At 34.8% G+C, this 27,479-nt stretch overlaps 2 protein-coding genes and 1 long non-coding RNA gene across 5 annotated transcripts; 2 read left to right on the forward strand and 1 right to left on the reverse strand.

Moving 5' to 3' along the window:
• Positions 1-11,431: 11,431 nt before the first annotated feature.
• LOC145125910 (uncharacterized) lies at positions 11,432-14,417 on the reverse strand. 3 transcript variants are annotated; one of them, XR_013716217.1, is made up of 5 exons: positions 14,263-14,417; positions 13,985-14,111; positions 13,754-13,874; positions 13,287-13,360; positions 11,432-11,812 (listed from the first exon to the last, which is right to left on the reverse strand). It is a non-coding gene; the product is annotated as an uncharacterized LOC145125910 (long non-coding RNA). The 3 variants fall into 3 exon arrangements; XR_013716215.1 differs by having other exon boundaries at positions 13,985-14,115; XR_013716216.1 differs by having other exon boundaries at positions 13,985-14,115; positions 14,222-14,417.
• An 848-nt stretch (positions 14,418-15,265) lies between these two features.
• Positions 15,266-17,468, forward strand: LOC145123409 (histone deacetylase complex subunit SAP18-like). Its single transcript, XM_079058622.1, has 6 exons — positions 15,266-15,468; positions 16,392-16,424; positions 16,530-16,640; positions 16,723-16,818; positions 16,904-16,981; positions 17,247-17,468. Exons 1-6 carry the CDS (start codon positions 15,337-15,339, stop codon positions 17,277-17,279), a joined length of 483 nt encoding a protein of 160 aa, XP_078914748.1. The 5' UTR covers positions 15,266-15,336; the 3' UTR covers positions 17,280-17,468.
• Positions 17,469-22,328: 4,860 nt separating this feature from the next.
• LOC145126399 (uncharacterized) lies at positions 22,329-23,407 on the forward strand. Its single transcript, XM_079061773.1, has 3 exons — positions 22,329-22,687; positions 22,774-23,069; positions 23,190-23,407. Exons 1-3 carry the CDS (start codon positions 22,329-22,331, stop codon positions 23,405-23,407), a joined length of 873 nt encoding a protein of 290 aa, XP_078917899.1.
• The last annotated feature ends 4,072 nt before the right edge of the window (positions 23,408-27,479 follow it).

The following is a 27,479-nucleotide window of genomic DNA, read 5'->3' on the forward strand; positions in this document are numbered from 1 at the left end:
GGTTGGGTTGAGGTTGTACTGCTCTGTGCTGTAACCAACAAACCCTGGAGTATGCCAGATATGAGCTGAGGGCCAGGGAGGGCATGCCAGACTCATACTGAGGACTCATGAGCATTCCAGATACGAGCTGAAGGTCGGGAAGGGCATGACAGACTCGTACTTAGGGCTTAGCGGTATTCAGTCCAAGGACTGATCAGGCCGGGGAGCAAGCCATACATAAGTTGTGGGCCGAGGGCAAGCCAAACTTATGTTGTGGGCTCAGTGGTAATCCAGTCTGTTAAGCTGTGGACCCAATGCATGTTGTTATTATATTTTATGCTATTTGTTATGTATCAGTATTTTGGGGGAACTCACTAAGCTTTGGGCTTACAGTTTGGATTATGTTTCAGGTACCTCAGAGGATCGCAGGAAGGCGAAGGCGTGATCGTGCACCTCCTCATATTTTGTTTTTAAGATTTTGGGATTTCACTAATGTGAAACTTATTTTGAAAACAATTTGTAAACAATGATGGTTTGTGGTTTATTTTAAAAGTTTAAAGTTTTCAAGAATTTTCCGAATGTTACATTAGAGCTTCCAGGTCTGACATTGATTCGGGTGCAGGTCTTGTGCTTTCATTAGTACGGGCCCAATACTACCTTCCACACCTACCTGTAACTTCCCCAAGGCCAAACCTGATACCTCTAATTCACCCAACCACAAATCATGACCCACAAAAAACAACACCAATTCAGATCCTAGACTATTCTAGGATTTCTCAATCCCTACTGAACCAGAAACTTAAGCCAATCATAGCAGGTTGCCCTATGCATGCAAGTTATACACAAATAGAATCACATGGACTGTCAAATAAGCTTCTACCCTAAACTACAACCAAACAAGGAACGGGAATAAGGCCGAATTCATCATTCTAGGGCTATTCAACCCTATACATATAAAACTTTGAAAGCATACACATAGCAACTAATCAATTCAACATAAATTTCCAAATATAACCATAGCATGGCTAGTACATTGAAACCACTTACTTGAGCTCGGCCGATTATGCGCATTTCACTCTCCCCTTTTTCTTACAAAAACCATTTTCAAGAAATTTTTTAACTTTTTGTTTCTTTTTGAAAAAGGGTTTACCATTTCCTTAGTTTGAGTCCTGACACACCCAAGAGTGTGCCCGAATCCCTCAAACCAAGGCTCTGATACCAAATTGTAACAGCCAAAAAATTTAGGTAAAAATTTTCATTTATGAACTAGAAATAATATCCATATTTGTTTCCCACAAATTCCATTACATAATACATTGTTCAAAAGATCAGAGTATCCAAAACAACTAGAGCGGAATACTGGAGAGTGCACGTTGCGCCATCAAGCCGGACCCTTGCCCTTAGAGCCAGAAGTACCTGAAACACCCAACAAACTATAAGCAAACGCCTAGTGAGTTTCCCAAAATAGATAACACATACAGTCACATAAAACCATGAAATAGAAAGGCATACATGAATTGCCATGGACTCCCTCTATGGTCTTTACTTGTAATGTCATGGGCTCCCCCCATGGTCTGAATACCAAGTGACATGGGCCCCCCATGGCCTTTAACTGGAATGCCATGGGCTCCCCCCCCTTGTGGTCTGCTATCCAGGTGTCATGGGCTCCCCCATGGTCTTCACATAAAACAATCCATACCACAAAGCATACAATTACATATTAACTAATTACTATATATATATATATATATATATATATATATATATATATATATCAAATAATGGGTCGACATTGGTGCCTTCGACCCATGTGTATGATGAGAAGACTCACCTCAAAGATAACCAAATCCTACGAATGTTGCGGCTGCTGCGAATCGGCTCCTAACACTGAGCCAAACCCCAAAGCTAAACTCAGTAAATAACTATGGTTAGAATCAAACACTAGGCCCACAAATGGCCCAACTAACCAGAACTACGAATAGCCCAAGCCCATTAGGCCCACTAAGGCCTAAAATACAGTCCTAGGCCTAACAGGGCAAGCCCAAACAAGAAGTCCAACACTACAAGGGAAACCTTCGGTCCCAACCTAAGCCCAACGAATAACACCCAAACCAAGTTCAAAGTTCAAGAGTCCAAAAGATGGCCCATGGAAAAAGCCCACTGATAGACCGAACGTTGGGTGTTCCCTTATGGAACGATGGGCGTTCGTCACCAGCCAACAAATCGCGAACCTTAGCCAGAACGTCGGACGTTCCTCGACCCAACGCTGGGCGTTCGCATGCTGACTCCCAAAAATGATTATTAAGCACTTAATGCTTAAATCCACACGACCAAAACATAGATCCAAGTCCTAAAGAACATGTAGGACCATAAAGTCACTGACTTGGTGACTTTGCATGACCCAAAAGGCCCAAACTTCAAGATATAACATTTAACTTCCACAAAAAGGGGTAAATCTCATGCATGGGGCTTATACAACTCTAAAGACGCAAACTTCATGAATCTAGAACCTCGGAAACACAAAGAGGAGCAACTCAAAGCTTCTGGAACGATCACAAACTACTAGACCTCAACTATGGGACCAAAAAGGGACTAAAATCCATTAAGACTTAGATCTAAGCTTCTAATGAGCAAGGTTAGAGCTTTATACCTCAAATGGGCTGGAAATGGAGAAGAGAACCAAGATCTATAAGCTCCTACTTGAACCACCACCTTGTACCAAGCTTCTCTTCCTTGAATGAGCTTCAAACACACACCAAAAACACATAATGATCTCACAACACTCTTGGAGGCTCTAGGGTTTCGATATTAGGGTTTTGGGAGCTATGGAGGCTGGAAATGAGGCCACCTCCTGGGACTTAAGGTGTTTATATACATCTCAAACCCTCAAAATTAGGGTTTGACCACGCGTAAACGCCCTGCGTTACCCACGGGAACGCCCCGCGTTCGAGCTCCGCCTCCAAAAGTCCGAATTTGGCAGAAAGGGTCCCTTCTCCCCTTCAAACTTGCAAAACAAGGCCAAAAAGCAATAACCTAATATATAAGGGACCAAAAATGAATAATACCTGGAGCGAGCGCTACATGAAGCTTAGTGAGTTCCCCAAAATACCGCATACAACACATATCTACCAGCTCAAGGCTATGTCGGGTCTATTTCACCCCCCCCCATTCTATTTCAACTCATGCGTCGGCCCAAGCCGTACCGGGTCTATTTCACCCCCGTGTCTATTTCAACTCATATGTCAACACAAGGCTGTACCGGGTCTATTTCACCCCACATACATATAGCAAACATGCACACAAGCATATAACACATACAACCGGAGTCACAAAGACTACAAGCACATAACATATCCTAGTGACCTACAGTATAGTGAGCAAACTCACCTCAATCTGTTGACAGTCACACTAATGATCGGGCTGTTGAACTGGAAAATCCCCATTAAATCACAAGTAAAGAAACCCTAATTAGAAATTAGGTCAATAATCCAACATGTGAGTCCAAAACCTTAATCATGGCCTTAAGGGAAAAAGTTACTTATTCCTTGCCTTATTGGGCCTAACCCCTCAAGGCCAAAATGATACAAGCCACGAAGCCCAAAAGATAATTTATGTCCAAAATGGGCCCAAGCCCAAATGCCCATCACAGAAAAGCTTATGGCCCAACAAGGGCCCAAAGTTCCTAAGTCCCACAAATGGCCTGAAATAAAGCCCAAAGTCCACTCTGGAGAGTACGCTCAACGTACCAATCAGTACACTCGACGTACTCACGACCCTCGCCTAGTCGGGACCTCAGACGCGTAAGTGCAACGTACCCTTAGGTACCCCCGAGTTACGCTGCAGCTGGCAAAACCTCATTCTAAGGTCTTAATGTCAAACCCCCGGCCGAGACAACGGAACAAGCCGGGCTGTGCGACTAAGTTCATGGATCACAGGTAAACTGAATATATAGCACAAGTACAACAATAAACAATATAGCATTCATGTTCCATCTAGATGTTTGAATACAAGGTTTTTACAAATAATAATAATACATGAATTGCCTTAACAGATAGGCATATAATACAACAAGAAGTAAACTAGGTCACCTATAATCAAATCCATCTTGAATGTCTGTTTAGTAATTTCCTAAGAATACATGTAGTTTTGAGGGTCAACACAAGGTTGGTGAGTGTTACAGGTTTTCTGCTAAAAGCAGTAATACTTTTAATAAGTCTAAAAAGTATTATCTTTGTATGAATAACAATAGTTGAAACAGTGTTTGCAATGAGTATTTAAAAGCCAACATGTATCTTTGTATAAATAAATCCACACTTTAAAACCGTGTTTGTAAATAATCTTTGAAAACCAAATTGTACTGTTACATAAGTAATTACATACTTAAAATAGTTTTGAAAGCAACCAAGCCCATTGTTGTAGTGAGAAAGATATATATATATATATATATATATATATATATATATATATATATATATATTCTAGTTAATGTTTATAGTGAGTCCTATAACCAAGCTATATGACTTGAGTGTACCCCCCCTACAACGCTTCATTGGATGTTGTAGTAAAAATTGTATACACTTATCACCCGCTTCGATTGATCGGTCGAGGGTTGTAGCTAACAACCGCAGGTGGGGATGTCAACCTCGTATAGATCTATACATATGTATCTCGCTCCGAAGATTAACAGTTACAGTAGTGTGGGTATGCTAAGTGTTTAAACTCAGTTAATGAATAACGTAACGTCTCACCAAAAAGCCCTTAACTAAAAAGCTTGTGAATAACTCTCAGCCCTAACTTACTTGTGGGTAAGTTCTAGGCATAATGAATACGGTTATATAAGGTTTATAAAAGTCGAGTATGTTTGACATGTGTGTAAAAGTGTAATGTGCTCATTTTTATAAAAATGAATGTTTCAAATTAATGAACATATGTATATGTATAAACGTTGTGTACTTAAACATATAAATGAACATGCATAATAATAGTTTGAATCCTTGAAATACTACATGGTTTCATAACGTGCTTGTTATAATATGAAATGTCGCATGGAAATCATATAATTTTGTATCGTGTAGTATTTGTAGTGTGAAATGGTTATTTCACGATAAAATAACCCTAATACGTATACGAAAAATTTATACTAGTTTATTCATAACAATATGGTAAACTGTTAAATACTAATATTTTTATAAACTAGATTTATTGGATTTTCGCATAAAAAGAAAATTGATTTTTATAAACAAAATATTTAGGCACGTGTATCCTCCCCTCCCCTCCCCCCCCCCCCCCCCGAAATAATTAAAATATTAAAAAGGGGCCGTATGTACTCACCCTTGAAGCGTGAGTTCCATTTGTTCGAATTCGATTTCTTTGAGATGTTTGTCGTGAGAAACAGCAAATGTTACGTTTCTTGAACACTGAAACACCTTTGGGACTGTATTGTAGCAAATTTGAACTATCGGAGACTGATTTGTAACTTTGCTAAAGTATATGGGCTTTTTGGTAATTTAATTAGATTGGTTAGGACTGTTTTGGTAAAAAAAAAACAAATGAGGGGTTGATTTTGAATAAATGGAATCATTGTTTATGGATTGGGACTGATTTGATAAAGTTTTGTCAAGTGAGGGTTATTTTTGTTTAATTTAAATGAAAGTTTTATTTTGCTTTGACCTTTGACTTAGTCAAAATCACAAATACGTTTTTAGGTTAAGTACCATTTTCACTCTTCAATGGATCAAAAGGGCTCCAAGAATCGATCCCAACTTCAACTTCAAATACGGGTTTTCACCTAATTCCATCCCAACTTCAACAATCATAACTTCTTTGTTTCTTCTCCGTTGTCAGCGATCTTTATATGAATGGAAAGTTATTGACAAGCCCCACAACCCTATCTAATTACTTTAGATTTAATACATGTGGAACTAAAACCATAATCCATGCAAGAAGCCAGGAATATTACTTTTCCTATTTTACCCTTTTTCTTCAAAGAAAATTCGAAGGCTTTAATCACTTAACCAACATTATAAACATCCAATAAGGTATAAACCCTATTCCCTTGAAGCCGAAGGCCTTTACTCAATCCATTTATTGTCTACAATCCCGAAATAAGAAACTTCTCGAAACAGGATGTTACACCCCCCCCTCACACACACACACACACTTAAACTGGATTTCGTCCTCGAAAACCATCTTGGTTAGGATCTCTGAAAAGAATGCCAACCTATTCCATAAGCTCCCTCTAACCATTTCGAAATCAAGGAATCTTATAAAAAACTCGAGAGACTACTTAGAAGCCCACAACTGCCAACAAACCAGAAATTAAGATGAACAGTTATGGAGAGAAAGGTGATGGATAGGTTGGCATTCTTTTCAGAAGAACTTCAGGCATACTTAATTTCTGGTATTGACACGTAAGAGAAGAATTTCAAGCATACCTACAGTAAACAAAAGAAAGAATGCATCTGAAAGGATTGCAAGACACATTGTGTCTAAGGTAGGGAAAAATATCGTGCAGTGTGTGCAAACAACTAGGACATAACAAGGTAACTTGTCCTCAAGTGGAAATGTCCACAAAAATCAAGGTTAAGAAAAGAAAAAGAACAGATAGGGAAGTGGGTGAGGTTGGTGAAGGAAACAGTGGAGCAAAACAATTGGATGTACTTATTATGCTTAGAAATATGTTTAGATGCTTGATGTTTTGAAGTTAATTTGTTTGTACGAGAAACAATTATATTTTTAATGATATGTATGATGTTATGATTTTAGGTTTGGATGTTTGATGTTTTGAACATGCATGGTAAGTTTGTTAACAAATATTGAATGATGTGCAACATGTGATAGTGGTACATGTTACCCAATACTTTAAGTGGTCGTTGTTAATATGGTTAGGTTATAAGGGAACATGTTGTCATATCCCCGACCGACGACAGAAACATCGGGTTGTTTGGCTTATTCATGGATCACCATTATTGAACAGTACAACAACAATAACATAAAAAAAATACATACTTACATTAATATTGAATGGAAATTACATCATTTCGTTCGTCCACTACACCGTTACATAATAATAAAAAGTGCAGTACTTGCCTTAACAGATACGCAATACATATATAAAGTGCAAAACTGTGATTGATAACGAAATCTCTCATTAGAAATCATGTCATCATGTGTGTGTGTGAGACATTCTAACTTCTTATGTTCCTGAGAATACATGCGTTATAAAGATATGTTAATATAAAGTTGGCAAGTTCACAAGTTTTGACATCATTTACTTTTATAATAAAAGTATGTTTATACTATATGTAGCTGTTAATTCAGCGAGTATAAAAAGGTACTTTTTATGACCAAAAAGTATATATAAAAAAATATATAAGTGTTTTACACTTATATAAAATAGTAAATTTTCTAATCCAAAAAGTATAAAATATAGTGTATAAGTACCCATCCGACTTATAATTAATTTTACCGTACAAGTGTATACGTCGGGTATACTTGTTTACTTATAACATAAGTTATATACTGACAAAACTTCATGCACTATGGGTATAAGTGTTTATGATAATTATACTCAACATGATACTTATATATCGTACAAGTATGCATGTCTTAGAGTGTGCTTGGCGCTACATGAAATTACAACCGTTGCTATATGACGTTCAGACCTCTGCTAGGTGCTAGAAGGGGCGCACTAGAACAAATACTTTGCATGCTTCTTCGACGTCGGAAACAACAAAAACAATAGGACAGTTTGTCACCCATTAGAACTTGTCAGACAAAGGGTTGTAGTTAGCAACCAAATGTGGGGATGTCAACCCGTATATATTTATACACAACTTCATCGCTAGCACGAGATTAATGGTTATAAGGCATAGGGATTTACTAAGTTTTTATTCCTATTTTGATGAATTTCATATCTCATGTAGACTTTATGAGTTTTAACAGTTCTAATAGTGAGTGAGTGTGTGTGTCTAAAACCTTAAGTTACTAGACCAAAGATTTAATCATGCATATATTTCTAACAAAAATCGGGCAACATAACGGCTGTAATCCAAGTAAATCCAGATTTTAACCAGCGTAAAACCAACAATACCAAATATATGAACAAGTCAAAATAGATATACATATCATTTTAATTCAAAATATAACGATAAACAACTATTTAACGATTATAATTATATAACTATAAATAAACATTTATTGATTCTAATTATAAAAAAACTATATTTATTGTTTATTTAGACATCAAATATCTAAAAATGTGCATCTATTCCGGTCATCGGCGCCACCTCCGGCCGTCGTTGCTCTGCCTTACGCCTCTTTACACCGCCACTCACTGCCACCTTCCGCCGGCCAAAAATCTAGCAGCCTCGAAACTGCCCAAAATCACCGGAAACCACCACCAGAAACCGGTTTTCCGGCGAACATCGATGGTTTTATAGCGAACCTCTGATGACAGAAGAAGAACAGTTTCCCAAATCCTTTTGCCTGATCTACAACCCTCACAAGTCGTTACATTGAAATGAGGTGTCGTTTGTGAAGTCCCAAATCGCAATCCAATTTTCGACCTCGACAACGATTTCTACGCACGCTTCAAAAATGAGTTCAAAGACCCATTTTAAACTCTTTAATGTTTTCGGGGGAGAATACGTGTATATTATTCATTGTTAAGAGTGAGTGGGATAGATTGCGAGAGCGAGAGAGAGAGAGAGAGAGAGAGAGAGAGAGAGAGAGAGAGAGAGAATGTTGTTGGAGAGAGGTGGCTGGCCTCCTCTCTTTATAGGGAGGAGAGGGGAGGTCTAGCCTAGTACTTTTGTGACACTTGGTTCCATACTTCTTTTGACAAGTGTCACCATTTAGATGGTGGCACTTGGCATCCTCTCGATCCGCATACCAAAACTTGACGAAAAACGACGTTTCTCAATTTTTCCGAAAAACACTAGTTTCGATGTCCTAAATATGGCAATTCCAAATATGTAAACAAAATTTTCTAACGAAAGACGAAACCATGTCAAAACCGCGTTCAAAGTTTTAATTAAGTTATTTACCAGTTATCGCGATTAAATAGTTTTTGCGAAAGTGGTTTAAGTTCATGATATGAAACTTTCGAAAATGGAATCAAATATTAGGCTATTGCATGATTCCAAAAACGTGTTTAAAAATATCCAACTCAATGTGTAGTTATCCATACAAATCACTTTAAAGTTCCTTTACGGGAAAATTAGTTATATTACTGATTTGTTTCTCTAAAATGGTCATATTTTTGCATACAATCTCTGTTTTGGACATTCTTTATATTCACGGAATCGTATTTACACGCTCTATCCGTTTAGATTATCATTTGCACATAAAAATAGTTAATACAAAACTTTTTTTTCAATGTATTAATTATTACTTATGTATTATGCATAGTGTTTACTTGTCAACAATCTACATCCATCAAAGACTAGAGTGTTATTCTGTATGCATATCTAAGTATAAAAACTTTATTTGTATTATAAGTGTCGAATACATTACATTAGATCTATTACAAAGTGGGTTCGTGGTGGTTTGACCGACGAACGTTGACCTAATTTTACCATTTGTCAAACATGTAGTCCTTGTATTTTCAGTGGACACATGTCCTTTAACTGTTAATCCTTTAAATGATTACATATAGCAATGCATTTTATGTAATGCAATGGTGAACCTTTGGTTTTTGTTTGTCAACATAGATTTTATCAAAAAAAATTACATGAGTTTCAACTTGCATTTTGCACAGGACTGGATCGTTTAAGACAATCAAATAAGGATGATAAAGTAAGCAAATTAATGTTAAACAAAGTAACCATGACTAACTAATATGAACCAACACAATTACATATTCATTCATGTTAAACATCATTTCCATTACAACTTGTATATAATTAAACCCAAAAAAGAAAAGCCAACTACAAATTAAGTACAACTTCAACTTCCAAACTTCTGATTCAAGCTTTTTGTTTGACCTAATCAGCCTAGTTATCATCAAAGCTTCACTGTTGCACTTTTCTTCATCTACCCAAGCAATAAAACCATAACAGTCTCACTGAAATTTGCTATGATGTGCCTCAATTAGTAAATCTTACTGAAATTAGGATTACAATTTGAAAATGAGAAACGATTGTGTACCTTATTTGGACATGCGTAAAACGGTCTTCCGGGGTTATTGCTAGTCTATGTTGTTTGTATTATTGCAACACTTCCACAACCACATTCCATCTTCTCAATTTTGTTGGCCGCCAGTCGACACTTCATGAAGGAAAAGGAGACGCAAGTGAGAGAGTGAAGTAAGGAGATAACTCTTTTATTGATTTCAGTAGGTGGAAAAGACAAAAAGACCCCCAGTGTGCAAGGCACATGGGGGTCACTAACACCAAAACATGAAACAAGCAATAGAGTTCTAATCTGATTTCAACAAAACATATAAACAATAACAACATACTTTTTAGATACAAAATTGTTTGATTTCATCAGGTCTTCTTCATTTATCATTAACACTTGGGTTACAAAATATGGAACCATACCCTTCACAAAAGATGTCTGTCATCAACACATGACTGATTTATCCACAACTACTACCACTTAAAAAAAATACTTATATGTATATTAGCTTCATAATCGCCCCCGTAAACATCATCCTATCTTCAAAATGAAGTGAATCATAACCACCATCATCGCCAACATAGCCACCATCATACCACCCACCAACATACCAAAAACTTGAAATTTCTTGTCGTGATCATCCATCTTGTGCTGGAGATTGATGTGGTACACCATAGATATGATGAAATCATGTCCCAACTGCTCCTTTAGCCTTTCCATTTCGCTTTGGTACTTAAGAATTGTTTCTTCATACCACAGAAGATGGAGTGTATATCGTTGTAGGTAAGACAGTCTCGAGAATTATTGAGTCGGGGGAGGGTGGTGGAGCCGACATGACGATATTTTCGTTTCTTGTCAGATTGTTTGGCTAAAAAAGGTAAATAACTTTTAGGGTTTCTTTTGTTTAATCCCTACATGTGATTGTCTTCATTTTATATTGTCCTACCCCCACATATAACTTAGGAGGCTAAGTGTTAATGAGTGGTTGGGAAGTAAATGCAACTCAATAAACAAACCTTGCATACATGAACTTATTGTGGACTCAGTGTTGACTTAGTATCCTACTAGGCAGGTGACATGGCACAAAAACCTATTAAAATAGGTAAAAATCTCAATTTAACCGGTAAACATTAAGTTCCTACCCTTAGAAAACAAAGATATAAATAAATAAATTAATAAAATACATATACAAATAAAATATAAATGACCTTTTAAACCAATATACATAATATCGTGGGATTAGGTATTTGATTAATTTAATTTCTTATAAAAATTAAATCATTATGCAAACTAGAAATGTGCCCCCGCGTTGCAGGGGTCAGATTTTGAATAAACCATTTCCAAAGGGGGTTTACATGCACTACATGGTTGATTGTTTATTCGGGAGGAAAAAATGTTTGAATAACAATGTATTTTCAGCTGAGCAAGAACATGCTCCCCTGCTGGTTTCCCTAGATCTAATTTTGTTAAATCATATTCAGCGTCAAAGGTAGGAAATAAATTTGGCATTCTCCAAGTCCTCCTCTTCCAGTGAAGTGTACTGGGAACAGATTCATAAATTTGTCTTTTTATCATTTTTAAGGTCAATCCCATCTGCTGCTTTGTCGTCAGAAGCAGTTGCTTATTCTTTCATACCAACATCGGAATCATTCATTCCAGAGTCACACTCAGTCGTGTGTATTGGCGACCCCACCACATCTCCTGGTTGTTACTAAAAAAAGTAATAAAAGAAACCATTAATTAATGTATATAAAAATTGGCGAATTCAGTTTTATATATTTCCGTATCATCCTCACCTTTGAACAAACAAATTTGAGTTCCAGATTTCATTTATTTCAACATTCGGATGTGCTTGCAGAAGCATTAATTTCAATTCCATCCTCTTAAAAGAAGTGCAAATCGAAAAACTAAAACTTCTGAAATATACATTAATCGCATATTAAAATATTAAGTTAAAAGATTTTATTGGACGAAAAGATACATTGCAATTCCAAGATAGTGGGCTAGTAGCCCAATCTCGAGGAAGCAAGTAAAAACCAAAAATAAATAAAAATAAACCTCGATTACTCTTTCGCCTCTCAACACCATCAAAAATAAGATTGGATGCTGGCATCAACAGAGACCAAACTTTCAACAGTTTTTTATACAACTTAAAATGACTTATTAGAAAAAAAAATAGCAACTTACTTTCATTCATTTTTTTATTATATATAGTCACATCTATGGTATCTAGTATAATATTAATTTAGTAGTCACATGTATGGTATCCAGGTGCCAATCAAAAAGAGATTAACAACTTCCATGAAACCTTGTAATAATATTAAACTAAACAAAAAGTACCAGTCCATTGATCAATTGATATAGAAGATTAGATTTGCACTAATGGATAAACTGTTAAAATCACTAACTTTTACCAAAAAAACTGTATGGAGGGGCAGTTTGGTCAAAAAGTATAAAATCATTAATTTTTTACCCAAAAAACATTATATAGGGGCAATTTGAACAAATAATGTTAAAATCATTATTTTTTAATAAAAAGTAAATGTATGTAAGGGCATTCCCATCAAAAACTCTTAAAATAACTATTTTTTAACAAAAGAAGACTATGTAGGGGCAGTTCGGTCAAAAGTGTTAAAATAATTTTTTTATCAAAAAAACAGTATTCAAGGGCATTTTGGACAAAAAATGTTATAATCACAGTTTTTTTTACTAAAAGAACAGTATGTAGTGGCATTTTGGTCAAAACTGTTACAGTTGTTATTTTTTTTATCAAAAAAACAATATGCATGGGCATTTTGGAAAAAAACTGTTAAAATCACTATTTAGTGATTGGTTGTGTTTGCTTTGATAAAAAACTGTTAAAATTAAACATACACATTCAGAAGATCTTCTATGCAGTCATAAACTACATATACGGGACACTTATAACATTTTCGTTCAAAATAAATCACACCAGAAAATGAAAGAAACATAGGAGGAACTTTTTAGCAATCGGACCGCTGCATTGATTCAATTGTATAGATAAAACTTTTTACAAATACCCAAATTTCAACTATGCATTTTATCGAACACGTGGTGTGCTTAATCAGTTTCTTCAAATTTTTCTAATGACAGTCTTACCAATTCAATTTGTGAGATATGAAGGATGGTTTTAATAGTAAATAATAAGTAAATATTTTAATTACCATTTGTATTGTGAAGCCACCAGTTTCAAGTCCCGCAAACATGTTCATAAGCATATTTGATTTCAAGCCCATGTCTGCTACACAAAAAGATATCATTACTTTTAATATAATAATATTCAATATGATCTAGTTGTAAATTTGTATATATAAAAAGTGTTAACCAAACACAAAATTTATATCAAACAATATCGGAATCGGAATCGGACTTCAAATCGAATCCCTTATAATCACCAATTTAGTAATTTACCATTGTATCAGTGCAAAATAACATTAATAAAATCTTTTCAATAAGCAAAAGCATAACCAAATTTCAGAATAATTTTAAGACTAACAATCTAAAATTGTAATAGATAAAGTGTAAACAGGTTATTTGAGAATCAAACACCATGAAATCGACAAATTTAACAAAACCAAATTACAATATAACTTCTAACATGGATTCCAAAAAAAAATAAAATTATACTTACATCTAATGAATTTCGAAGAGGTTGAGATTGTTCTTTGCACTATCTACTTTGAGGAGGATAGAAACCAGTATGAAAATGTAATGAAGAAAGCCCTTTGACCTAGAACTTGAGTTCACAGTACCTGCACAAATAACAATCCCAAAAAATGCAAGTAAAATCGAACACATTAGATGCTAGGTCCTTATGAAATCAGATTGTAGCAAAAATTGAAAGCCCCCAAATCATTTTTACCTTGAACTTAACTATAGCTTCCAAAATATGAAAATCAATGTCTACTGCTCCGGTAAACCCTTGCCAACTCAGCCGCAACTGACCAATACAGGCCGATCCTACTTTCATTCGTGGAATTCTAGGGTTTCTGCCTGGGGGTAAGAAATTGATTACGATTTCGTCAAGTTTTCAAAAAAAAATTGATCGCAAGAAGGGAGCACGGAGGTTGCGGAAGGGCGATGAGCACTTTCGTGATACCTTCCTTCCATTATGTTGTCGATGCTAGTGAAAGCGGTTACCTGCACGTCCATTGGAGCTGTGTGGTCTTCCTCTCCATCCTGTTGTCTTCTATTTGTTGTTGCACTCGATCTTTCTGTCGATGAAGGTTGTGTAAACGATGGTGAGAGAGTAAATCAAGGGAGGTGGTGGATATTTGTAAGCATCTCTGTACACAGGAGGCAACAACACATGGAAACAAAAGAAATTGTCTCCAAACCAGCCGATAACCACTGAATACCGATCGCCAACAGCCAAATCGGAAACCAACAAACGAACCTTTGATGGGGTGATCTACACAAAATGGGTAAAGCCTAAACGAAAACTGAAGAAGAATATGAGAAAAAAAATACCTGAAAACGGAGGCGGCGACTTGTAATCGACCTTCGAAGGCTTGGTTGACGGTAGGTAGAACTTCAAAAGTAGAATATGGAGAACACATGAGAAATCTCAAGAACTGTGATAACGAAGCGGGTGACGGTAACATCGCCTTCTTGAACACGAAGGACCATTTTCTCTGCTACGATAGCACCTTTTCTGTATTTTAATCGTTCATCTGGGTAGAAGTTGAAAGATTGAGAATGGGATTGACAATGAAGAGGGTCTGATTTGCTGTCACCGACGGAAAATCGACTCTTTTTTGAAGACACATATTAGAAAACGTAGAAGGTGGAGATGGAGCGAAAGCTAGAAACGAATCCGGGAAAAGCCCTCCATCAGACGGAGTAGTGAGAATAAGAAAGAGATGAGGTGGTTTTTGTTCAATCAAGAATGCGTCGAATAGAAGATAGGGAAGGAATAAAAGAAGTGACACACAAAGCAATATAGAGGGACGGGAAATGTAATTCAAGAGAGGGACAAAATGTGGCAAATTAATTGTTCCTTTTCTCAACAATTTTAATATATATATATATATATGTATATATATATATATATATATATATATATATATATATATATATATATATATATATATATATATATATATATATATATATATATATATATATATATAAGAGTGCAAATAGAAATTTGATTTTTGGCTTCTAGAGAGAAAAGGTGAACGATAGTTTGCAGAGGTAGTAAAATTGTCATCAATGGCAGCACGAGTCGGAGAAGGGCAAAGAAGAGGAGGAGGAAGGCCATTTCCGCCGTCTGCAAGAGGACCTCCTGGTCCTCCTGTTCATGGTAAACCCGGACCTCGATTTGAACCAGTCGACCGCGAAAAGGTTGTGTTTTGCTCTCTCTCTCTCTCTCTCTCTCTCTCTCTCTCCGCTTATCTTCATATCGACATTCCTTTGTGTCTTATCGCGTGTGTGAGGTTTTAATTGGTGAATGTTAACGTGTATAAGTTCTATTGTTTGTCTGAAGCTTTTCTAGGGTTTGGAAATATGCTATATTTCTGAGGACTTTAATGCTTTCTGTCTGCTTGGATAAACGTTTGGTAAATGACTTGATGTATTGCTAACGTAAAATTTAAGTTCTGGTGATTATATTTCACAAACAGAACGTGAAACTAGGGATACTCTTCGGTCTGAATATTTGAATCTACATGGAGAGAAACAATAATAGCCTCTCAACAATGTAAGAAAAAGCAATCGTCATCGTCATCAATGCGCGTCAATTCATAAAGAACCACAGATTCATAGAGACAGTTTTGATACCATATTGGCAATTGAGTAGAAATTTTGCAGTTTTGACACCAATACTTCAGGAGATTGGGTCGTTATGTGCACTTTGAGACTTGTTCTGTATTTCTTTGGTAGGACTTGAATTGCAGAAATGATCATATAACTGGCTCTCAGTTATCTTAGCTACTCTTAAATCCTGTTGTGTAACTGTGTTTGAACATATTTTATAAGCTCAGATTTTCTACTTGAACTTGTTCTTATGCTCAAAGCATCTACAATTTAATGAACAAGGGAAGCTGTAAATCTGTAATTGAGCTCATGAGCTGCATACATTCAACTAATTCAAGTCAAGCATCTGATCTCTTAGGAAAGTAATTCTATGAAAATGAATTAGTAAATTAGTACCAAGTTTTTTATCCTCATATGTTTCATAAGCCAAACAATAGTTATAGTTTATACAATATAATAAACCGTTTGTGTGACTGACATTTTATTGATAAAGTCCTTTCTTTGACATGCAGACTTGTCCATTGCTACTTCGAGTTTTTACCAAGGTAAGAATCCCATTTGAGATGCTGGAATATTATTTTTATATCCCCTAAAAATAAATTATTGGTGCATTTAGTTGTAAGTATTGTTGATTTTGAAAATTGAAACAGATTGGTGGTCATCACAACCAGGCAGACTTTGCAGTGAGAGGTAAGGAACCTAAAGATAAAGTCCAGATATACACATGGATGGATGCTACACTTCGTGAGCTAACTGATCTGGTACATACAATACAATACAATGGAATGGAATGTGATGGAATTGAAAATTGTTGTGTTGATTTTTTGTTGTTGTGGTTTTCAGGTAAAGGAGGTAGCACCAGAAGCTAGAAGAAGAGATGCAATGCTGTCATTTGCTTTTGTATATCCTACCAAAACTGGTCATTTTACAGTCAAAGAGGTAACCCTTTTAGTTTTTTACAATAGTAAAAAACATCACCTTACATTTTTGACATTTATCACCAAAGAAAACAAATTTGTTGTAGGTTGGGAAAACCTTGTCTTATCCGAATGCAAGACGACCAGACGATGGCAGCAAGGCCCTCGGCAGCCTTAGCTTTGAGGTAAGGAAATACACCTTCTCATTATACTGTGTGCATTGGACTCAGACTCAGACTGATGTCGATGGGAGTATAGATTCTTGTCCCGACTCAAAAAGATGGGACAAGGACTCACTCTTGATTTCTCATCTATACAAAAAGACGTGAATGCCCTCCTCATCTGTGTAATCGAAAATAACCCTAGAAAGTTTGTTCAATCCAGTGTAACGTAACAAACACACGCAGTGTTAATGAATTATGAATTTCTAACGAGTAACCTAATTTGCAGATTGGAGATTACCTAGATGTCGCAATTCTTTAGATTATCATGGTTTGGTTTGGTTAAGAAGATTAAACCCGTGGAAGGGTAGTTTTGTAATTTTGCTTGCGGTCGACTAAAACCCTATTAGATGGATATCTTTAAAAACCCAATGTTTTAATTTGTTTTTTTTTCTCTTTCATTTTGTGGTCGCCCTTGTTGAAATGAGATGATAACTTTTTCTTGCAGCCATCCATCATGTCTTATTTGTTGAATCAGAATTAAAAGAGACAAAAGAAGTCCTATCGATGTCTTTTATGCGTGTTGATGGAATTTAATGTGCTTAAGTTGTAATAAAATGTATATAAACAAAATCGAACCCTATGAAAATATGGATACGTTTGATTTTCCTTGTTGCGTGGTGATGATGTGTTTATAAATTATAAATTAAATATTAATAAGATACATAATCTAAATAAAAACCCAAGCTAGATGCCACCTTGGCATGGACATTGTGACAAAATTTGACGAGCTTGATTTCTAGAACTTTATTGGACCGATTAGAACATGTATAACTACTGAAGAAGCAAATTTCAAATACTTTATTGCCATAATGTCACTAAATAATAAAAATTGAAATGTTTATGCTGGAGCCACATAGGCTCTCTTGTTGGCATTAAACATGTTAAACCCCACTATTTATAATACAACTATACCTAGAATGGGAGACATTTTTTTATTATATGGTTTTATTATTGGTTACTAATATGAATTGGAAACTAGTCATAAACCGACTCTTTTGGATTCAAAATCAAGTTTTTTGTATTACATTATTATGCGTTTACTTCGTTGGAATGGAATGGAATTCGAGGTAAAGGAATCCAATTCCATCACATTTCAGTGTTTGGTTCAATTTTATAAAATGAAATTGGAATCCTGAATGAAAAAACTTTTCATCAAGTAGCGGAAACACTTTCCTTCAAGTTGGAATTCCCTACTATGAAAGGAAAGAGGCATTTTACCTTATTACTTTTGTTTTATTTCACAAACATAATCCCTACTATGAAAGGAAAGGAAAGGGGCATTTTTTTATGAACAAATCTTTTACAATAATTGAATTTTATATAATATAATTGAATAATAAATATAAAAATAAATTACTTATGGATATATGTTACAAAGTAATGTTTTAAGTAGGGTTTGGTTATAAACTTTGTTGAATATATAGATCAATGGAAGTTGAATTGTAACAAACAGATTTATATAATTTTGATATGATATCATATCATATATTGATAAGCAAACAAGATTCTTATCCAGTATAGATTTTTTTTTAACTATAAAGTTGGTTTCTGAAAAAATCAATCAAATATTATGTTATTTCACATTGGCTGGGGTTGGCTTAAAATCCTTGTTATTTCACTATATTAAATAAAATAATGTTATTTTAACTGTTTAAATAAAACTTTTTGTTAATTGATTTGATTATAATTGCATAGAAATGATGTTGTGAACATATATACACGCATGATTGTTCTTTTTTTTTTTCCAAACACGTATCTTAGAAAATAACGAAGAAGGTATTATATTATTATTATTTTCTTTTTTTTATAGATATGTTAAAAGAATTGTCATTGTCACTATTATCTACTCTAATCTTCCTATACTAATAAAAAATAATTATTAGTGTCACTTGTTATTTTCTCATAATTTATGTTTTCTTTTCTCATAATTTATGTTTTCTTTTCAAATGCTCTATAAAAATGACACTTGACATTTTCTCATCATTTTTTATTTTTTTAAAAAGTATTGATGTCGATAATAAGTTAGACAATTATTTATTTGATTTCTGATTTTTAAGAGAAATTTAAATTGAATAAGTTTCGGTTATGATTGTCGATAATTAATTGTGTTTCTATATTGAAAAATCTTACAAAATCATGTTTAATTAATAATTTATTGAAAATAATTAATTAATAGTTATGAGTTTTACTATAAAAATTTAATTATTTTTGTAACCGTGGTTTTCACGGGCTATAACCTAGTAAATAATGATCTTTTTGTCACATGTCAAACTCTCATTCATTTCGCCACATGTCAATTGGTGATTATTTTAAATTAATTTTTTTCCACATATTATTTTATAGTTTTTTCCATTTTATTAATTCTACATACTATTTAAACGTAATAATTGCAATAAATCTAAAAATAAATGGATATCAAGTTCATTAAAGAACTTACCTTCTAATCTCAAAATTTCAAAATTAAAATCCCATTAGTTTTCTTTGTTTATTTATCTAAATTATTTGTTTAAATTTAAAAGAGAAAAAAAAAACACACTTCAACTTTAATAATTCAATATTTTCTCATTTTCTTTTTATAAATTCAAACTTTTCAAATACTTAGAACTTCATATTTATTTATTTTTTAAATAAACTTATGTAATATACGAGTCTCACAACTAGTTTTTGTAATAATTAAAAGATACATGAGACCTACAAAACAACATAAACAAATAAAATTAATGCCTTTTCCGGTTATGGTTATATTTCATGTCTTAATACATTTTCTAAAAAAAAAATGCAAACCAAGTCTTTCTATCTACTTACATTTTTGGAAACTCAAGAATATATATCATATATGTTTTCATGTTCAATTGAAAAGTAGTTTAATTTTGATTTTCTCACGACTTATAAATGTAAAAGGGCAGTTTATGAATAATATATAGAGAGAGAATGTGTGTATTTTCGGTTCAAAAAAAAAATATTAAAACAAAATAACTCTGTATAAACTCATCTCTTATTCGTATTTTAATAAAAGAATAAGTTTATTATTCTTTTTACCATGTGTCACCCTATTAGGCATCGTAATTAATGTCATGTCACGTGTCAACATATTGATTCATCATTTCAAATTTCAAATTTTAAAATTTTTCATTCTAATTACATTAAATTAATACAGATTATAAGATGATATAATTTCATGTATTTATTTAAATCAATGACTATAATTTTATATAACTAAAAAATATCTCTTAATTAATAATCTATTTAGAATAATTTATTTAAAATAATTGATTAATAATTTTGAGTTTTACTATGAAAACTTAATTAATTTTGTAACCGTGGTTTTCATGGGTTATAAACTAATAACTTATAAAATGACTATAAAATACATATATTGATGAGATAAACAAGGTGGAATGTATTACTATAACTAACGAAATTATCTTTGGTAATTTGTGTGTTCATACACATTTTATGTCACAAATTCACATTATATATTTTGTAAACGTACAAAAAACACCATTATTCACAAATTCACTTAAAAAGGTAATAATGTTTTAAAAACGTACAAAAAACACAATTATTCTTTTTTTAGTGAAAAAAAATACCATTTTACCGGGTATTGTAGGTTAGCCGGTTAAAAGATTTATGGGAATATATGTGCCCTTACCGTTCGTTATTTCCCCCAAAATCAAGGGTTCATTTCCTTCTCCTTCGTTCGTTCATCGTTTCCACAGAATCACCACAATGGATTCCAACTTGACAATCGAAGTAAATCATACAGGTTGTTTTGTCCCCAAACCGATTGTGTATTTCAATCCAGTAAAAATGGTTGTTAGCAATGTCGATTTCAGAAGCATGAGTGTTATGGAGTTCATCTTGTATGTGAAGAAGTTGGACAATGATGGAAGAATCAATGTGTACTATTGTCTTCCACAACGTTCACTGAGAGATGGGTTAAGAGCCTTGGAAGATGAAAATGATTATGTTCGTTTCCTTGATGTTGGATATGAGAATGGGGGTATGATCAATTTGTACATTGATCACAATCAGGAGACAGTTATGGAGTGGATTGAAGAAGAGATAGCTGAAGAAGGATCGATAGATGGTAATACGGATGTTGATGATGCTGTAGACTCTGAGCTTTCAGATAATGAGTTTGTGGAGCATGAACCTAATGATGAAGTGATACAAATACAGCCATCTGATGATCCTTTCATTAGAAGAAAATTTTTCAGGCCTCCAAGAGTTGTAGATGATAAGAAAGATATCAAGAAAGATCTTCATAAGTATCCACTTCATGATCCTAACAAAAAATAGGATACAATGGTTCCAATCTTAGGTATGAAATTCTATGATCGTTATGAACTTAAGCATTTGTTAAGCAATTATGTTAATGGGTATAAAATGTGGTATGAAAAAAATGATTCAACTAGATTATTAGTTAGATGTTGTAAAGGTGAAGAGAAGTCTAAATGCCTTTTTAGGTTGTGGGCAACTTGGATGAGTAAAGAAAGATCATTTCAGATTAAGTCCTTAATCTCTGAACACAACTGTTGTTGGGCCTTTAATTTAGGTGCAATGGTCACATATAGTTGGATTGTAAAACAGTTAATGGAAACCATAATAGATAATCCAAGAATAAGTTACAGGAAAATGGCAGCAGCAGTCCTTAGAGATTTTAATCTAAAAGTTAGTTTTGGTCAGTGTAGAAATGCCAAAATTTTTGCAATGGATGAGATAGAAGGGAGTTTGGTGGCACACTATGAAAAGCTTAGGAGTTATGGCTTGGAGCTATTGAGGACTAATCCAGGTTCCATAGTGAAATTGGATGTGGATATCATGCCTGATTCTACAGTCCATTTTTCAAAGATTTATATTTGCTTGAAGGCTGTGAAGGATGGTTGGATTGAGGGGCGTTGAAGAGTGATTGGTGTAGATGGATGTTTTTTTAAAGGGACTTTGTAGAGGTGAGGTACTTTTAGCTGTTGGTAGGGATGCTAATAACCAAATGTATCCTCTAGCATGGGCTATTGTAGTAGTTGAAAAAAAGGCAAATTTGAAAAGGTTTTTTCTGATCTATTGCTTGAAGACATTGATATGGGACAAGGCAGAGGACTAACCACCATCTCTGATCAACACAAGGTAGTCAACTGTTTTTTAATAATAGTATTTATATTTTATTTTTACTTTATAATGACATTAAAATATGATTGAATAGGGACTGACTGAAGCAGTTAAGGAAAGAGTGCCAGAATGTGAGCATAGATAATGTGCTAGGCATGTCTATGCCAACTTCAAGAGAAAATTCTCAGGAGCTGAATACATGAAACTTTTCTGGGGTGCTGCCAAGGCCACAACAACCACAAAATTTGAAGATATCATGAAGGAGATCAAATTGATTGACATAAATGCCTATGAACACCCGATGGAAAAAAAACCAAACACATGGTCTAGGGCATTTTTTAGGGAAGATAGTGGTAGTGATGCCATTGAAAATTGTATATCAGAGTCATTTGCAGCCATTGTGGAAGCTAGAAAAAAACCAATCATAGCAATGTTGGAAGATATTAGAGTGTATGTCATGGAAAGAATGTTTACTCAGAAAAGGAAGGGCCTGAAGTGGAACTTGGAGATTTGTCCCTCAATTAAAAGGAAGATTGAGGACATGAAGAAAATACATAGGTATATAACTATATTTATACATAATACATATATATATATATATATATATATATCAATACTAACTTATATGTTACATTTCATAACAGGTTTTGGGGAGTAACTCCAAGTGGTTTTCATCAATATGAGAGTAGGTGGTTGAATGAGGTGTATGCAATTGACTTACATAAAAGAACCTGTGGATGCAGATCATGGCAGCTGACAGGTATACCATGTGTCCATGCTATTTCTGCAATCTTGTGCTTGAATGGGAATATAGAGGAGTATGTAGCAATTTGGTACACAACACAAATGTTTGGAAGCTGCTACATGTATAATGTTAAGCCAATAAATGGATATGAAATGTGGCCAGCAAATGATATGAATACCATCTTACCACCAAAGCGTAGAAGAATGCCTGGGAGACCAAATATGAACAGGAAGAAATGCATTTCATAAAGAAGTGACAGACACACTGTTAGCAAAGTTAGGACCACTTCTAAATGTAGTTTATGTTCCCAACCAGGTCATAACAAGAGGAAATGTCCTATCAATCAGGTTCATGCAGTAGATGATTCAGATCTCTTTGATTACCATGAGCTATTTGAGGGTGAGGGACAGGGTAGAGGACAGGGACAGGGACAAGGCCATGGGGCTGCTGAGGATGTTGGAGTTGATTTAGAGGAGGAGGTTGGAGGTGATTCAGAGGAAGACGTTGGAGGTGATTCAGAGGAAGATTTATAGGTGGATGATGAACAAGTGGTTGATGAACAAGTGGTGAATCCTGGAAATCAGCATGTGGTTGCTCCAACTTTGAAAAGGAGAAAGTGTGGTCCTTCTCAGAGGAACACAAAACTTAAGTTGAGGAGGAAAGTGGTGACCAAGGATGATACAGGGGGAAGTCTTTAAAATCCTCTCACACTCTAGGAGTAGTGTTGGGGACATCTTTTGTGAAGGGCGTCTTTTGGTAGCTTTTGTAAAGGACAACTTTTGGTAGCTTTTGTGAAGGACAGCTTTTGGTAGGGAATCTTTTGTTGGGCACATCTTTTGATAACTAGTTTGTATTTAAGCCAAAAACTGATGAAGGCACATGTGGTTAGGTGTAATGTATGTGTCTTTTTTAAATATTCTATTGGCATGTAATGTATGTGGTCCCACTTTGGTAAATATATGTGGTTTGGTAATGTGTCTTTTGATAACTTGTTTGGTAATGTATCGTTTGATAATGTATCTTATTAATTCCATTCCAATATGTGGTCCAACTTTTTACCAATATGTGGTCCCAGGAATCATTAATTCCATTTCAATGTACACAATCATTATTGTGACAACCGTCAATTTTTGGTCAAGTCAAAGTCAACCAAAGTCAACAAGTCAAACCGGTCAACTCATCTAACCCTTGTATATTAGGGTTTCCATTATGATTCTTATTGTACTACTCGCAATCTTAATACAAAGTATCACTTAGAGTTTTCACGTGTTCGGAAATTCTAAACCCTAATCAGGGCAAGTGATGAAACTATTCGATAAAACATTATTCCTTAACCCTCGGGGGCATATAACAATCATAACGAGGCTTAATAGAGTGTAAGAACCTTGCGTTACGAAGCCAAACACTTAAACAGGTCGCAAACGAAGTCTCTCTCAACCTCTTTCACTATGTCTCTCCAAAATCTCTCTAAGTATGTGAAATCTCTCCCAAATCTCTCTAAGTATGTGAAATCTCTCCCAAATCTCTCCAAGTATGAGAAATCTCTCCAAGTATGTGAAATCTCTCCCAAATCTCTCTAAGTATGTGAAATCTCTCCCAAATCTCTCTAAGTATGTGAAATCTCTCCGAAATCTCTCTCTGTATGAGAAATCTCTCCAAGTGTGTGAAATCTCTCTCAACTTTTTATAATCACTCGGGGCATCCCGACCCTTAATTTAGTTGAAAACCGCTCGAAAACGGAAGTTTACGCGAAAAACAGCCTTAAGGAGCAGAGCCCTCTTAAGGAGCCGAACCCTCTTAGGAACCGAACCTCCCTTAAGGAACCGAAACCCCTAAGAAGCGAAACCCTAAGAAGCCACATGGACCGAACAGCCTTAAGAACCGAACTAGGAGGACCGAACCGAAGCTGCTGATCCGATCTGCTGAACCGAACCCTCGCCTTCGGTCCCTTCTGGTGAGTTCGCCTGCGAGTAGACCTGTCAATGGGGCTGGCTTGGAGCGAATCACCATCGATCCAAACCCGTTTAAAAAAATAAAAACATGACCCGCCCCGCTCCAATAACCCTCAGGGTCTTGAATAGTCGAATCCATATCCGTATCCACCGAATCAACGAATACCCGACCCATTAACCCGACCCTTTTATAATATTAAATTTTCGTAATTTTTATGTGTTCCACAAAGTAATATTTTTCAAAAGGATAAAATGTATACTTAAACAAGATGTACATTAATTAATACTCAAAGTCCAATACAATAAAAATCACATTTTACTTAGACATCGAGTTGTATATTTTGTTGACATATATATATATATATATATATATATATATATATATATATATATATATATATATATATATATATTAAATGGGGCGGGTCATAAGTGGAGCGAATCGACCATGATCCATACCCGACCCATTTGCTAAAAGGGTAAACGGGTATAGATCGTAAACGGGTAAACGAATCAAAAATTAAAATTCAAACCCGTTAAATTCTTATGGGTTTGGAGCGAATCAGGGTCAAAACCCGCCCCATTGACAGGTCTACCTGCGAGGCTCGGACCGAACCTCTTACTCTCGGTTCCAATGCACCAACCGAACCCTACCTTCGGTTCTAACCCTCTCAAGACCCAACCTTCGGCCAGACTTCAGAAATTAGCATTTTTCTTCCCGGTTTTTTACCCAATCTTCGTTTTAGGCCCGTTTTTCATGATTTTAACGCAGGATTTTCACCAAAACTCGTAATTTAATATAAGAGACCCTAAATATTCATTTTTAATCATATTTTTGGGGGAAATCCTTGTCCAAGAATAAAATCTATTAAGTTAGATCTTGAGGTAGAGTGTTGAGTTTATCTAGAGTATGACACAAGCAGCCTCCCCCATACCTTCATAGTACAACCCTCAGTCACTATTCCCCCTACCTAGTCAACTATTGGTCCTTTGACACCCCTCCTCCAGCTGTAAAGGTTCATCAAAAGATGAAAATCTCCTCTCTCCTCCCATTTCACTCACTTTTCACCAAAGAGCAAAACACATTCTCTCTCACTTCCTCTCACCAAGAATTCGAGATTCAAGGCTGATCTTGAGCTCTACACACACCTTGGTAAGTAAATCTCTTCCCACACTTGATTTGCTTACACTTCTTCACTCAAATCATGAGTTCCTTACACAAATATTGTCATATTTGTTGTTAGATCTTCGAATCTTCAAGCATCATCTAAGTGTTCTTGAGTTGAACACTTCTTTTCTCCATCATCCGCCTACTGAAATCACTTAAGGTGAGTTCATACCCCTATCTTTTCACGTTTTTCTTAAGTTTTATGGGGGGGGGGGGGGAGGAATACAAGTTAAAACACCAAAAACTTAACTAAACTCAAACAACAGCTTTCATCAGAAAAGTTTAACTCCATTCACGGACTGTTTTGGTCAACTTAAACATTTTAGTTTTCAAAACTGTATTAGATAAAAATAGTTCAGGTTTATACCTTTAAAATGACTACTTGCACATCTCCATAAGATATTTCTACGAATTAGGACCAGTCTGTGAATATGAACATTTTAACACAAGTTAAAGACTTCTAAAAATCATAATAAAAATTATGAATAAACTAGACACATTTTATGAACTCTCAGAATTTACGAATTCTGTTTTCGACTTCGTATGATTTTTCTAAAACAGTGTAGAAAGGTTAAAAACTAGTTAACAGCTTACAACTTTCATAACACTTTGTAGTATGTTGAGCAAAGTGAATAACCATAAGTTCTAAATATTGAATGTATTTTCTTGTTAGTTTATCATCATAAACTGAAATTTAGTCATTCATGATAAGGATTCTTCATTCATTTCGAACACATATAATAAACTATAATAAGCATAGTTTATGGATTTTTACTACATGAGAAAGGTTTTACTCTCAAAACAAATGAGTTTTTCATATACTACATAATAGTATAGTTTATGTTTCATACACAACACCAACAATTATGTTAAACTATAATAGGTATAGTTTATGTTTCATTAACCAGTCAAACTCATTACCAAGGGTTTTCAGTTCAGTTCACGTAAATCTGTTAATGAATAAATTTATGAGACATTCGCTTCATGTTACCTTCATAGTAGAAAAGTCAAAAGTCATGTAAATTGTAACCAGAGTCTCTTGTAGGGAGAGCGTGATAGTTGTGTATAGATCTATATTGGGTCTGACAAACCCACACCTGAGCTGCATGCAACAGCTAGACCGACAGGTCTGAGGTGACAAGTGTCATTTAACTTGTGACGCCTGAAGAACGTCGTATTACGAGGCCGACTGAGTCATAGCATGGTTATAATAACTCGCATGGGGTATTAAGAAAACATAAGATTTACGGGTTTTACTTCTAAATTAAACGAGTTTATGTCGATTTAAACTTGCATGAATTACTTTAAGTATGGAAAAATACTTGTACATTTCGGTCTTGACATTTAGGACTACATGACTTTTATAAAGAAAATATTGGATTTTCTGGAATCATACTCTATCGTTTTTACAAGGAAAACGGCTTTTTCCTCAAACAAAACTCTTATGAACTCACCAACTTAATTGTTGACACTTTTTTCAAAACT

The sequence above is a fragment of the Lactuca virosa genome, chromosome 7 (assembly GCF_052849685.1).
Source record: "Lactuca virosa cultivar CGN04683 chromosome 7, Lactuca_virosa_CGN04683_v6, whole genome shotgun sequence".
NCBI classification, from domain to species: domain Eukaryota; kingdom Viridiplantae; phylum Streptophyta; class Magnoliopsida; order Asterales; family Asteraceae; genus Lactuca; species Lactuca virosa.

Coding starts and splice junctions, on each gene's coding strand:
- LOC145123409 (XM_079058622.1), top strand. CDS start 15,337: ATGGCAGCACGAGTCGGAGAAGGGCAAAGAAGAGGAGGAGGAAGGCCA. Junction 16,819..16,903: donor GTCATTTTACAGTCAAAGAG/GTAACCCTTTTA, acceptor AATTTGTTGTAG/GTTGGGAAAACCTTGTCTTA. Junction 16,982..17,246: donor TCGGCAGCCTTAGCTTTGAG/GTAAGGAAATAC, acceptor CCTAATTTGCAG/ATTGGAGATTACCTAGATGT.
- LOC145126399 (XM_079061773.1), top strand. CDS start 22,329: ATGAAACTTTTCTGGGGTGCTGCCAAGGCCACAACAACCACAAAATTT. Junction 22,688..22,773: donor GACATGAAGAAAATACATAG/GTATATAACTAT, acceptor ATTTCATAACAG/GTTTTGGGGAGTAACTCCAA. Junction 23,070..23,189: donor TACCATCTTACCACCAAAGC/GTAGAAGAATGC, acceptor GTTCCCAACCAG/GTCATAACAAGAGGAAATGT.